At 39.1% G+C, this 15,075-nt stretch overlaps 1 protein-coding gene across 1 annotated transcript in view; it reads left to right on the top strand.

Annotated features, from left to right (window-relative positions):
* Nucleotides 1-15,075, top strand: part of LOC106577179 (janus kinase and microtubule-interacting protein 3) — a 231,518-nt gene that overhangs the window by 203,949 nt on the left and 12,494 nt on the right. The window contains 6 exon segments of the mRNA XM_045701109.1: nt 5,581-5,700; nt 7,248-7,394; nt 10,431-10,562; nt 11,109-11,144; nt 12,525-12,713; nt 13,644-13,772. Coding sequence (XP_045557065.1) covers nt 5,581-5,700; nt 7,248-7,394; nt 10,431-10,562; nt 11,109-11,144; nt 12,525-12,713; nt 13,644-13,772 — 753 coding nt within the window.

The raw sequence follows: 15,075 nt of genomic DNA, 5'->3' as shown, positions 1-15,075 counted from the left end.
ATATACTGTAATAATATACTGTAATAATACAGCCTATAGGGGTTAGGGGATGAGGCCTAATACACTGTAATAATATACTGTAATAATATACTGTAATAATACAGCCTATAGGGGTCTGGGGATGAGGCCTAATATACTGTAATAATATACTGTAATAATACAGCCTATAGGGGTCTGGGGATGAGGCCTAATATACTGTAATAATATAATGTAATAATACAGCCTATAGGGGTCTGGGGATGAGGCCTAATATACTGTAATAATATACTGTTATAATACAGCCTATAGGGGTCAGGGGATGAGGCCTAATACACTGTAATAATATACTGTAATAATACAGCCTATAGGGGTCTGGGGATGAGGCCTAATATACTGTAATAATATACTGTAATAATACAGCCTGTAGGGGTCAGGGGATGAGGCCTAATATACTGTAATAATATACTGTAATAATATACTGTAATAATATTCTGTAATAATATACTGTAATAATACAGCCTATAGGGGTCAGGGGATGAGGCCTAATATACTGTAATAATACAGCCTATAGGGGTCTGGGGATGAGGCCTAATATACTGTAATAATATACTGTAATAATATACTGTAATAATACAGCCTGTAGGGGTCAGGGGATGAGGCCTAACATACTGTAATAATATACTGTAATAATATACTGTAATAATATTCTGTAATAATATACTGTAATAATACAGCCTATAGGGGTCAGGGGATGAGGCCTAATATACTGTAATAATATACTGTAATAATATACTGTAATAATACAGCCTATAGGGGTCAGGGGATGAGGCCTAATATACTGTAATAATATACTGTAATAATATACTGTAATAGTATGGCCTATAGGGGTCTGGGGATGAGGCCTAATATACTGTAATAATACACTGTAATAATACAGCCTATAGGGGTCTGGGGATGAAGCCTAATATACTGTAATAATATACTGTAATAATAAGGCCTATAGGGGTCTGGGGATGAGGCCTAATATACTGTAATAATATACTGTAATAATACAGCCTATAGGGGTCTGGGGATGAGGCCTAATATACTGTAATAATATACTGTAATAATACAGCCTATAGGGGTCTGGGGATGAGGCCTAATATACTGTAATGATATACTGTAATAATGTACTGTAATAATACAGCCTATAGGGGTCTGGGGATGAGGCCTAATATACTGTAATAATATACTGTAATAATACAGCCTATAGGGTTCTGGAGATGAGGCCTAATATACTGTAATAATATACTGTTATAATACAGCCTATAGGGGTCAGGGGATGAGGCCTAATATACTGTAATAATAAGGCCTATAGGGGTCAGGGGATGAGGCCTAATATACTGTAATAATATACTGTAATAATACAGCCTATAGGGGTTAGGGGATGAGGCCTAATACACTGTAATAATATACTGTAATAATATACTGTAATAATACAGCCTATAGGGGTCTGGGGATGAGGCCTAATATACTGTAATAATATACTGTAATAATACAGCCTATAGGGGTCTGGGGATGAGGCCTAATATACTGTAATAATATACTGTAATAATATACTGTAATAATACAGCCTGTAGGGGTCAGGGGATGAGGCCTAATATACTGTAATAATATACTGTAATAATATTCTGTAATAATATACTGTAATAATACAGCCTATAGGGGTCAGGGGATGAGGCCTAATGCACTGTAATAATACAGCCTATAAGGGTCAGGGGATGAGGCATAAAATACTGTAATAATATACTGTTATAATATACTGTAATTATATACTGTAATAATATAGCCTATTGGGGTCAGTGGGTGAGGCCTAATATACTGTAATAATATACTGTAATAATATACTGTAATAATATTCTGTAATAATATACTGTAATAATACAGCCTATAGGGGTCAGGGGATGAGGCCTAATATACTGTAATAATACAGCCTATTGGGGTCAGTGGGTGAGGCCTAATATACTGTAATAATATACTGTAATAATATACTGTAATAATATGGCCTATAGGGGTCTGGGGATGAAGCCTAATATACTGTAATAATACACTGTAATAATACAGCCTATAGGGGTCTGGGGATGAGGCCTAATATACTGTAATAATATACTGTAATAATACAGCCTATAGGGGTCAGGGGATGAGGCCTAATATACTGTAATAATATACTGTAATAATATACTGTAATAATATGGCCTATAGGGGTCTGGGGATGAAGCCTAATATACTGTAATAATACACTGTAATAATACAGCCTATAGGGGTCTGGGGATGAGGCCTAATATACTGTAATAATACACTGTAATAATACAGCCTATAGGGGTCTGGGGATGAGGCCTAATATACTGTAATAATATACTGTAATATTAAACTGTAATAATATACTGTAATAATATACTGTAATAATATTCTGTAATAATATACTGTAATAATACAGCCTATAGGGGTCAGGGGATGAGGCCTAATATACTGTAATAATATACTGTAATAATATGGCCTATAGGGGTCTGGGGATGAGGCCTAATATACTGTAATAATACACTGTAATAATACAGCCTATAGGGGTCTGGGGATGAAGCCTAATATACTGTAATAATATACTGTAATAATAAGGCCTATAGGGGTCTGGGGATGAGGCCTAATATACTGTAATAATATACTGTAATAATACAGCCTATAGGGGTCTGGGGATGAGGCCTAATATACTGTAATAATATACTGTAATAATATACTGTAATAATACAGCCTATAGGGGTCTGGGGATGAGGCCTAATATACTGTAATAATATACTGTAATAATACAGCCTATAGGGGTCTGGGGATGAGGCCTAATATACTGTAATAATATACTGTTATAATACAGCCTATAGGGGTCAGGGGATGAGGCCTAATATACTGTAATAATAAGGCCTATAGGGGCCAGGGGATGAGGCCTAATATACTGTAATAATATACTGTAATAATACAGCCTATAGGGGTTAGGGGATGAGGCCTAATACACTGTAATAATATACTGTAATAATATACTGTAATAATACAGCCTATAGGGGTCTGGGGATGAGGCCTAATATACTGTAATAATATACTGTAATAATACAGCCTATAGGGGTCTGGGGATGAGGCCTAATATACTGTAATAATACAGCCTATAGGGGTCTGGGGATGAGGCCTAATATACTGTAATAATATAATGTAATAATACAGCCTATAGGGGTCTGGGGATGAGGCCTAATATACTGTAATAATATACTGTTATAATACAGCCTATAGGGGTCAGGGGATGAGGCCTAATACACTGTAATAATATACTGTAATAATACAGCCTATAGGGGTCTGGGGATGAGGCCTAATATACTGTAATAATATACTGTAATAATACAGCCTGTAGGGGTCAGGGGATGAGGCCTAATATACTGTAATAATATACTGTAATAATATACTGTAATAATATTCTGTAATAATATACTGTAATAATACAGCCTATAGGGGTCAGGGGATGAGGCCTAATATACTGTAATAATACAGCCTATAGGGGTCTGGGGATGAGGCCTAATATACTGTAATAATATACTGTAATAATATACTGTAATAATACAGCCTGTAGGGGTCAGGGGATGAGGCCTAACATACTGTAATAATATACTGTAATAATATACTGTAATAATATTCTGTAATAATATACTGTAATAATACAGCCTATAGGGGTCAGGGGATGAGGCCTAATATACTGTAATAATATACTGTAATAATATACTGTAATAATACAGCCTATAGGGGTCAGGGGATGAGGCCTAATATACTGTAATAATATACTGTAATAATATACTGTAATAGTATGGCCTATAGGGGTCTGGGGATGAGGCCTAATATACTGTAATAATACACTGTAATAATACAGCCTATAGGGGTCTGGGGATGAAGCCTAATATACTGTAATAATATACTGTAATAATAAGGCCTATAGGGGTCTGGGGATGAGGCCTAATATACTGTAATAATATACTGTAATAATACAGCCTATAGGGGTCTGGGGATGAGGCCTAATATACTGTAATAATATACTGTAATAATACAGCCTATAGGGGTCTGGGGATGAGGCCTAATATACTGTAATAATATACTGTAATAATGTACTGTAATAATACAGCCTATAGGGGTCTGGGGATGAGGCCTAATATACTGTAATAATATACTGTAATAATACAGCCTATAGGGTTCTGGAGATGAGGCCTAATATACTGTAATAATATACTGTTATAATACAGCCTATAGGGGTCAGGGGATGAGGCCTAATATACTGTAATAATAAGGCCTATAGGGGTCAGGGGATGAGGCCTAATATACTGTAATAATATACTGTAATAATACAGCCTATAGGGGTTAGGGGATGAGGCCTAATACACTGTAATAATATACTGTAATAATATACTGTAATAATACAGCCTATAGGGGTCTGGGGATGAGGCCTAATATACTGTAATAATATACTGTAATAATACAGCCTATAGGGGTCTGGGGATGAGGCCTAATATACTGTAATAATATACTGTAATAATACAGCCTGTAGGGGTCAGGGGATGAGGCCTAATATACTGTAATAATATACTGTAATAATATTCTGTAATAATATACTGTAATAATACAGCCTATAGGGGTCAGGGGATGAGGCCTAATGCACTGTAATAATACAGCCTATAAGGGTCAGGGGATGAGGCATAAAATACTGTAATAATATACTGTTATAATATACTGTAATTATATACTGTAATAATATAGCCTATTGGGGTCAGTGGGTGAGGCCTAATATACTGTAATAATATACTGTAATAATATACTGTAATAATATTCTGTAATAATATACTGTAATAATACAGCCTATAGGGGTCAGGGGATGAGGCCTAATATACTGTAATAATACAGCCTATTGGGGTCAGTGGGTGAGGCCTAATATACTGTAATAATATACTGTAATAATATACTGTAATAATATAGCCCATTGGGGTCAGTGGGTGAGGCCTAATATACTGTAATAATATACTGTAATAATATACTGTAATAATACAGCCTATAGGGGTCAGGGGGTGAGGCCTAATATACTGTAATAATATGGCCTATAGGGGTCTGGGGATGAGGCCTAATATACTGTAATAATATACTGTAATAATACAGCCTATAGGGGTCAGGGGATGAGGCCTAATATACTGTAATAATATACTGTAATAATATACTGTAATAATATGGCCTATAGGGGTCTGGGGATGAAGCCTAATATACTGTAATAATACACTGTAATAATACAGCCTATAGGGGTCTGGGGATGAGGCCTAATATACTGTAATAATACACTGTAATAATACAGCCTATAGGGGTCTGGGGATGAGGCCTAATATACTGTAATAATATACTGTAATATTAAACTGTAATAATATACTGTAATAATATAGTGTAATAATATCCTCTAATAATTTACTGTAATAATATACTGTAATAATACAGCCTATAGGGGTCTGGGGACGGTGTTTGAGGTTATTCCCAGTGGTCTGCAGCTGGTTTGTGTTTCAGGAACAGCAGTTGGATGAGAAGGACGCTCGACGCTTCCAGCTGAAGATCGCTGAGCTGAGTGCCGTGATCCGCAAACTGGAGGACCGCAACGCCCTCTTGTCAGAGGAAAGAAATGAACTGGTGAGCCGTTCTGACGTCTTCTAATCACAAGTATCCTGCTGCTACAACTGAGTGTATTGGAGTGTCACCCATTGATAGAAATGGCTGAGGATATGATCATGTTATTGTTGTAAGGTATTCCTGACTGAAAAGGATTTTAAGCCTGATCTTTTGCAGAAGAAATAGTCCTAAAAAATAACCAAATGGAATACTGCACACAACACAATCACACACAGCTTCCTGAAAAGAAAATAGCAATATTCACTTTCTATCACGATCCTCAATTTGCTGTAGCCAGGATTCATGTCATAGCTAAATGTTGTCAAGACAGGGAAGACATTTCAGTCATCCTAGGAGTTATGTGATAACGGTCTGATAGGTGACGATGTCTCCTCTGGTGATGAGATATTCTGCAGTAGCCTGCTACACTGTTAACACGTAAGTCCGAGGTATTGCCAGAATTAAATACTGACTCTCCTATGTGATTTAAACTACTGTTTCTGCTTCTGGCACAACAGCCGGCTTTAGTATTGGATCAGTTTGGTTCTGGAACAACAACAGGCTTTGGTATTGGATCAGTTTGGTTCTGGAACAACAACAGGCTTTGGTATTGGATCAGTTTGGTTCTGGAACAACAACAGGCTTTGGTATTGGATCAGTTTGGTTCTGGAACAACAACAGGCTTTGGTATTGGATCAGTTTGGTTCTGGAACAACAACAGGCTTTGGTATTGGATCAGTTTGGTTCTGGCACAACAACCGGCTTTGTGGTGGATCATTGATGTTATGGTAAAATATGGTAGTGGATCATTGATGTTATGCAGCTATTTTGCTTCCACTGGTCCTGGGGGCCTTGTTAAGGTCAACAGCATCATGAACTTTACCAAGTACCAGGACATTTGACCAAATACCAGGTTGCGTATCTCAGGAGGCTGACACTTTGCCTCAAGTGGATCTTCCAGCAAGACAGTAACCCCAACCACACATCAAAATCCACAAAGAAATTGTTCATTGACCACAAAAATCAACATTTTGCAATGGCCACCTCAGTCTCCAGACTTGAACCCCATTGAAAACCTGTGGTTTTAATTGGAAAAGGGCAGTTCATAAGAGCAGACGAAGGATATCCAGGATCTGGAAAGATTCAGTATGGAGGACTGGTCAGCAGCGCCCGCGAGAGGCAGAGGGCCCCTGCTGGACAAGAACGATACTGATGACGTGTGTGTGTGTGTGTGTGTGTGTGTGTGTGTGTGTGTGTGTGTGTGTGTGTGTGTGTGTGTGTGTGTGTGTGTGTGTGTGTGTGTGTGTGTGTGTGTGTCTACGTGTCTGTATGTGTGTGTGTCTACGTGTCTGTGTGTGTCTGTCCATCTAGCTGAAGCGCCTAAGAGAGGCAAAGAGCCAGTTTATGCCCCTGCTGGACAAGAACGATACTGATGGTGTGTGTGTGTGTGTGTGTGTGTGTGTGTGTGTGTGTGTGTGTGTGTGTGTGTGTGTGTGTGTGTGTGTGTGTGTGTGTGTGTGTGTGTATGTGTGTGTGTAGTGTGTGTGTGTGTGTGTGTGCCCGTCTAGCTGAAGCGCCTAAGAGAGGCAGAGAGCCAGTTTATGCCCCTGCTGGACAAGAACAAGAGGCTGAGCAGGAAGAATGAGGAGCTGGCCCACGCATTCAGACGCATGGAGAACAAACTACGCTTCATTACAGAGGAGAACATGGAAATGGTACAGTACGCACACACACACGCACACACATGCGCCCACGCACACACACAACATTTTCATAAGACAAATGTCCTCATAATGCAGTAGTTATTCTGGTATTTTTTCAAAAGTAAACCATGATTACAAAACACAGAAAGATGCACCCTACTCATAGATAACACTGTCTACTACTTGCCTGTCAAAGAGTTTATTGACGTTGGCACATCAAATGATTTTTCTCTTGTTTGGAATTTCATTTGTGGCAACTGACATCTTCAATTCCATTCACTCACAGCAGTTTGTTCTCCAAGTCAATGTTCCTGAACAGCTGCTCAAAACATCTTCTGATATTCATTCTGAGAAATCTCCGTAAGGATCTGCCTGCAGAGCTTGGTGTGTTTAAGTCTACTATTGTGAAAGATGTCTTGCTATGAGAAGACATTGTTCATACCATAGTGGAATATGAGAAGACACTGTTCATACCATAGTGGAACATGAGAAGACACTGTCCATACCATAGTGGAACATGAGAAGACACTGTCCATACCATAGTGGAACATGAGAAGACACTGTTCATACCATAGTGGAACATGAGAAGACACTGTCCATACCATAGTGGAACATGAGAAGACACTGTTCATACCATAGTGGAACATGAGAAGACTGTTTATATCATAGTGGAACATGAGAAGAGATACAATCTTCGGTAAAATCATTCGCAAGGAGATTCCTGCAAAAATATTATTTGAAGTTATTAATAATATATTAATAACTTATATTAATATTTTTGCAGGAATCTCCTTGCGAATGAGAAGACACTGTTCATACCATAGTGGAACATGAATGCTTCAGTCTTGCACTCAGAGCCTTGAATGTGATTGACTTTGTATTTGCTTAATGATGACCGGTCTGTCCTTCACAGATGAGATAACTTACACAGTAAATGAGAATCATTGCCTCCAATTAAATTAATTCGACTTTTGAATATTTTTTAAGTAAAAAAAAAAATCTACATTTCAGTTGTCAATGTTTTTTCTTGGTCCTGTGCAGTTGTAAATCAAACAAATGCATGTGTATACACCAAATGTGTTTTAAATTTCAACATATTTTAGAAGAAATAGTGAATCATGCAAGGGTGCCAATATATTTCACTGCATCTGTGAACACTGACTTCCTTTAACACAGTAATCTCTTGTGACAGAGAGATAACAGAACACTGACTTCCTTTATACAAAGGGTGGGTATAATCCTGAATGCTGATTGGTTAAAACCGCATTCCAGCTGATGTCTATTCCACAAATTACCACCGGCTATATCTATGATGTTAAAATATCTATTTACTATGTTCCATCTGACTGCGCAATCCACTGTCTCATCAGCCCAGCCAGGCAATTTATAAACTTGATCTCCACTATAAAAAGCATCTAGACATTATCTCACATTTGTTCTAGACTAACATTTAACAGCGGAGGTTTGTATAAACCTTGCTGTCTGGCTCTCCGACATTTGCAACATTGTTTCAATATTTAAATTCAATCTCCAGCTGTCCAATAGTAATGAACGAGTCGGGAGTCGGGACGAGACAGACAGGCAGGCAGCGATTCTCAGCCAGTCGAAATCATGAACCAGCTGGCATAATTTTTATGGATCTATACAAAGAAATGTCAATTGAAAAAAGATAAAACGAAACGAAGTGCAGCTAGTTTGCAGTCTTTCCAGCTTCAGTTTGAAGTGATAGTGTTAGCTGTGTTGTTGGCTAGCTCCTCTGAACAACAGTGTCCTGACGAGTGAGCACATTTTCTATGCCAGGCGAAATCGCGCCTCATTAGCTCATTGTTATTGATGTATCCAAATATACGTCACTAGAAAACAGCTGAAACAAATGCAAATGCAGCTACTTTGCTGTTATTCTGGCTGCACTTTTTGACGTGACTGTAAGTTAGCCGTATTTCACTAGCTAGCAAGCAAGAGATAAGAACGTTGCCAGCCATTATGGCAATGGACCATTTAGAACGAACGACTGGGTCGTGTCCATAGATACAGAACAAAAAGACTGAACGACTGGGTCACGTCCATAGATACAGAACAAAAAGACTGAACGACTGGGTCGCGTCCACAGATACAGAACAAAAAGACTGAACGACTGGGTCGCGTCTCTGGCAACCGAACCAATAGAATGAACGACCAGCCGGCTCGGGTAGCAACCCTAGATTTGTGTCGGGACTATATCTTGTGGAATGATGAAATAGTATGAATAAATTCATCTAAATAACTTTTTTTAATAAAAATGTGTCAATTATTATTTGAACATTTGGTAACCCGTTGTATAAAAGTGATAATGCCCTTGAAGCCGGTGTTTGGGTCTAACAACACCCGTGCCAATATATCCTCCAAACACCAGCTTCTCGGGCATTATCAGTTAATTTGCATAGAGTACAGTAATCTCTAGTTACAGAGAGTTAACAGAACACTGACTACCCTTAACACAGTACAGTAATCTCTTGTGACAAGAGAGTTAACAGAACACTGACTACCTTTAACACAGTACAGTAATCCCTTGTGACAAGAGAGATAACATGAATCAAGTGGAGTAGCTGACTAGTGCATAGAGATTTCATTCTTCAGATTTCAGAAAATGCCTCAAATTGAATATCTTTATTGTTTTTAAAGCTGCAATATGTTACTTTTTGGGCGACCTGACCAAAATCACATAGAAATACGAGTTATAGATCTGTCATTCTCATTGAAAGCAAGTGTAAGACGCGGTAGATCTGTTCTATGTGCGTTTCTTCTATGCTTACTGTTCATAAGTTTATTTTTTGCGTCTTTTACTTTCAGTTTTGTACATCAGCATCAAACAGCTGAATATACAATATTTTTGATTGTTGAAAATATATTTTTACAGTGGTTTAGATGGTACAATGGATTCTTCAGACTGTACATTGCTTGTTTTTTCACATAAACTGGCAATAGACGAGCTATTAGAACTTTAGCAACCAGGAAATGGCTGAGCGATTTCCGCATATTACACCTTTAACCGGTTGACTTCCTTTCCAGAGAGAGAAGGTAGCCACCAAAAGACGTCCCAGCTCTCTAAACGACCTTGATCAGAGTCAGGAGGAGAGAGAGATCGAGTTCCTCAGACTACAGGTTCTAGAACAGCAGAATATTATTGACGACCTGTCAAAGGTATTACAATTTCTATTACAGCAGCACCCTCGGTGGGTTTGCTCTGTCATTTCTCTCTCTCTCTCTCTCTCTGACTCTCTCTTTCTCTCTCGCTCTCTCTCTCTCTCACTCTGTCATTCTCTCTCTCTCTCTCCCTCTCTCTCTCTCTCTCTCTCTCTCTCTCTCTCTCTCTCTCTCTCTCTGTCATTCTTTATCTCTCTCTCTCTCTCTCTCTCTCTCTCTCTCTCTCTCTCTCTCTCTCACACTGTCATTGTTTCTCTCTCTTTCTCTCTCTCTTTCTCTCTCTTTCTCTCTTTCTCTCTCTCTCACTCTGTCATTCTTTATCTATCTTTCTCACTCGCTTACCCTCTTTGTTTCTTTCTTTCTCTCTCTCTCTCCATCCCTCTCTCTCTTTCTCAATTTTTTTATCTCACTGTCACACTCATGCTCACAGTCGTCTTCAGCTGGAGGCTACACACACTGATGATTTTGAATCAAATGGAAGGGATTTGTTGACATGAAACACAGGAAGAGACATTGCAACAACAAAATGTATGTGTTTTCTAGGCACTGGAGACAGCTGGATACGTGAAGAGTGTGATTGTAAGTTAATACTTTATTGAATTATCTTAATTATGATAGGAATGCAACACGAGGGATAGTTTAATGGAAACAACAACTAATCTAATATCAATATAAAGTTAGTTTGATGCAACCCCTCCCCAGACTCTGATATGGAAATGTCCTTGTGTGTCTTACTCTCCCACTTTCCCTTTATACAGGGGTGCACTACTTTTGTCCAGAGACATATGGTGGGCCCTGGTCAAAAGTAGTGCACTACATAAGGAATAGGGTACCATTTGGAATGTATCCTCAGTCTCTCAGCCTCAAAGGAGGGACAAGATCTGCATCTTTAGTGTCTATGAGGATAGTACTGTTTAATATCTAGATATGTCTATGAGGATAGTACTGTTTAATATCTAGATATGTCTATGAGGATAGTACTGTTTAATATTAACTATGTCTCTGAGGATAGTACTGTTTAATATTAACTATGTCTATGAGGATAGTAATGTTTAATATTAGGTATCTATGAGGATAGTACTGTTTAATATTAACTATGTCTATGAGGATAGTACTGTTTAATATTAACTATGTCTCTGAGGATAGTACTGTTTAATATTAACTATGTCTATGAGGATAGTACTGTTTAATATTAACTATGTCTCTGAGGATAGTACTGTTTAATATTAACTATGTCTCTGAGGATAGTACTGTTTAATATTAACTATGTCTATGAGGATAGTACTGTTTAATATTAGGTGTCTCTGAGGATAGTACTGTTTAATATTAACTATGTCTATGAGGATAGTACTGTTTTATATTAACTATGTCTATGAGGATAGTACTGTTTAATATTAGGTATCTATGAGGATAGTACTGTTTAATATTAACTATGTCTATGAGGATAGTACTGTTTAATGTTAGGTGTCTCTGAGGATAGTACTGTTTAACATTAACTATGTCTCTGAGGATAGAACTGTTTAATATTAACTATGTCTCTGAGGATAGTACTGTTTAATATTAACTATGTCTCTGAGGATAGTACTGTTTAATATTAACTATGTCTCTGAGGATAGTACTGTTTAATATTAGGTATCTATGAGGATAGTACTGTTTAATATTAACTATGTCTCTGAGGAGGGTACTGTTTAATATTAACTATGTCTCTGAGGATAGTACTGTTTAATATTAACTATGTCTATGAGGATAGTACTGTTTAATATTAACTATGTCTCTGAGGATAGTACTGTTTAATATTAACTATGTCTCTGAGGATAGTACTGTTTAATATTAGGTGTCTCTGAGGAGGGTACTGTTTAATATTAGGTGTCTCTGAGGAAAGCTCTGTTTAATACGCCTGTTGTATTCGGCACATGACAAACAACATTTTCTTTCATTTTCTATGGAATGATGTTCTAGGAAAGAGATATGCTGCTCAGGTACAGGCGGCAGGGCACCATAGGGAGGAAGAAGGCCATTAAGCCATGTAAACCAGTGGTAGAGACGTTCTTTGGTTACGATGAAGAGGCTTCTATAGACTCAGACGGTTCCTCCATCTCCTTCCACACAGACAGGACACCGTGCACACCAGACGATGACCTGGAGGAGGTAAGACACGGAGACAGACTTTCTGGGAAAGTCGTACAGTTTTGCTTGTCGTGTTTAAGGGGAGTCTGACAGAGAGAAAGAGGGTGATCAAGAGAGAGGGAGAGAGGAAAGAGAGAAAGATCAAGACAGAGAAAAAGAGAAAGGAGGTGGAGAGATATATGTACGTTTTGTCATCTGATTGCTCCCTGATGAAAGCTGGACGTTTTGACATTTGTTTTGTTATAGAACTATGAATGAATTCGGAAGTGTGTTTCCATTCTTGATATACAGCAGTCAATTACAGAAGTGTAAATATGCAATGCAACGTTTACTGCGAAGCAGACATATTGCTGGTTTCTTATGTCATATGTTATTTCTGAAATTGTGTTATAATGACCATGGGGAGGGACAGCAACTGTCCTGACTACCCTCACTGTTGTTTTTGTCTGTCTGTCTGTACATCTGCCTGTCTGCCCGTCTCCCCGTCTGTCTCCCCGTCTGTCTGCCCGTCTGTCTGCCTGTCTGTCCGTCTGTCTACCTGTCTGTCTGTACATCTGCCTGTCTGCCCATCTCCTATCTGTCTGCCCGTCTGTCTGCCCATCTGTCTGCCTGTCTGTCCGTCTGTCTACCTGTCTGTCTGTACATCTGCCTGTCTGTCTTTCTGCCTGTCTGCCCGTCTGTCTGCCTCTCTGTCTGTCTGCCTGTCTGTCTGCCTGTCTGTCCACCTGTCTGTCTGCATGTGTGCCCGTCTGTCTACCTGTCTGTCTGCATGTGTGCCCATCTGTCTACCTGTCTTTCCGTCTACCTGTCTTTCTGTCTGCCTGTCTGTCTGCCCATCTGTCTGCCTGTCTGTCTGCCAATCTGTCTGCCTGTCTTTCCGTCTACCTTTCTTTCTGTCTTTCTGTCTGCCTGCCTGTCTTTCTGTCTACCTGTCTTTCTGTCTGCCTGTAGGGTATGATCAGGGAGGAGACAGAGATGAGGTTTCATCAGTTGACCATGGAGTACCAGGCTCTTCAGAGAGCCTATGCACTTCTACAGGAGCAGGTGGGGGGCACGTTTGATGCAGAGAAGGAAGTCAAGGTAAGAGGTGCTCTATTATGATGCCATTATCAAACATGTATTTCATTCACTAGGCAATAATGTATTTCAGACCACTAGTCCACTAGAAGTATTGGGCTATAGTCGTATTCACCTGTCCTTCATAAGTAGGACTCCTCCAAGGCCTGATTCAGCCCAGACATTCACATAAATCATGCATTGACGTCCGTGAGAGAAAATGTGAGTTAAGCACGCAGGTCTCAAACCAAAATGCTGCCCTAGAGACTGAACCAGGTAGAGACAGAATGCTGACATAGAGACTGAACCAGGTAGAGCCAGAATGCTGCCACAGAGACTGAACCAGGTAGAGACAGAATGCTGACATAGAGACTGAACCAGGTAGAGCCAGACCGCTGCCATAGAGACTGAACCAGGTAGAGACAGAATGCTGCCATAGAGACTGAACCAGGTAGAGACAGAATGCTGCCATATGAACCAGGTAGAGCCAGAACGCTGCCATAGAGACTGAACCAGGTAGAGACAGAATGCTGCCATAGAGACTGAACCAGGTAGAGACAGAATGCTGCCATATGAACCAGGTAGAGCCAGAACGCTGCCATAGAGACTGAACCAGGTAGAGACTGAATGCTGCCATATGAACCAGGTAGAGCCAGAACGCTGCCATAGAGACTGAACCAGGTAGAGACAGAATGCTGACATAGAGACTGAACCAGGTAGAGCCAGAATGCTGACATAGAGACTGACCAGGTAGAGCCAGAATGCTGCCATAGAGACTGAACCAGGTAGAGCCAGAACGCTGCCATAGAGACTGAACCAGGTAGAGACAGAACGCTGACATAGAGACTGAACCAGGTAGAGCCAGAATGCTGCCACAGAGACTGAACCAGGTAGAGCCAGAATGCTGCCACAGAGACTGAACCAGGTAGAGCCAGAATGCTGCCACAGAGACTGACCAGTGTCGTGTCTTTGGGGTACCATTAAACTGAAGACATGTTTATCAATTAACTCCCTGTAATTAATATCACGCGATTAAACTGATTAATCGTTTAATTGTAATTAACTAGGAGATCGGGGCACCAAGGAAAATATTCAGATTACAAAGTTATAATTTTCCTAATATAACTTTCCTATATTATAACATTATATATTATTATTCTATTATAGTATAGGCCGATTATCTTCTGGTTTAAATGGTGTATTTTACCTCGCGTCCAGTCTCATTCCAAACGTCGTAAATTGTTGTATCTGCACGAACCCAGTCTTTACTAAATTCATCCATACATCAATTGTCTTAAAATCATTTATTTACTAAACTAAGTAATTC

This window comes from Salmo salar, chromosome ssa18 (assembly GCF_905237065.1).
Source record: "Salmo salar chromosome ssa18, Ssal_v3.1, whole genome shotgun sequence".
Lineage (NCBI taxonomy): Eukaryota > Metazoa > Chordata > Actinopteri > Salmoniformes > Salmonidae > Salmo > Salmo salar.
This window is presented reverse-complemented; position numbering and strand designations above follow the sequence as displayed.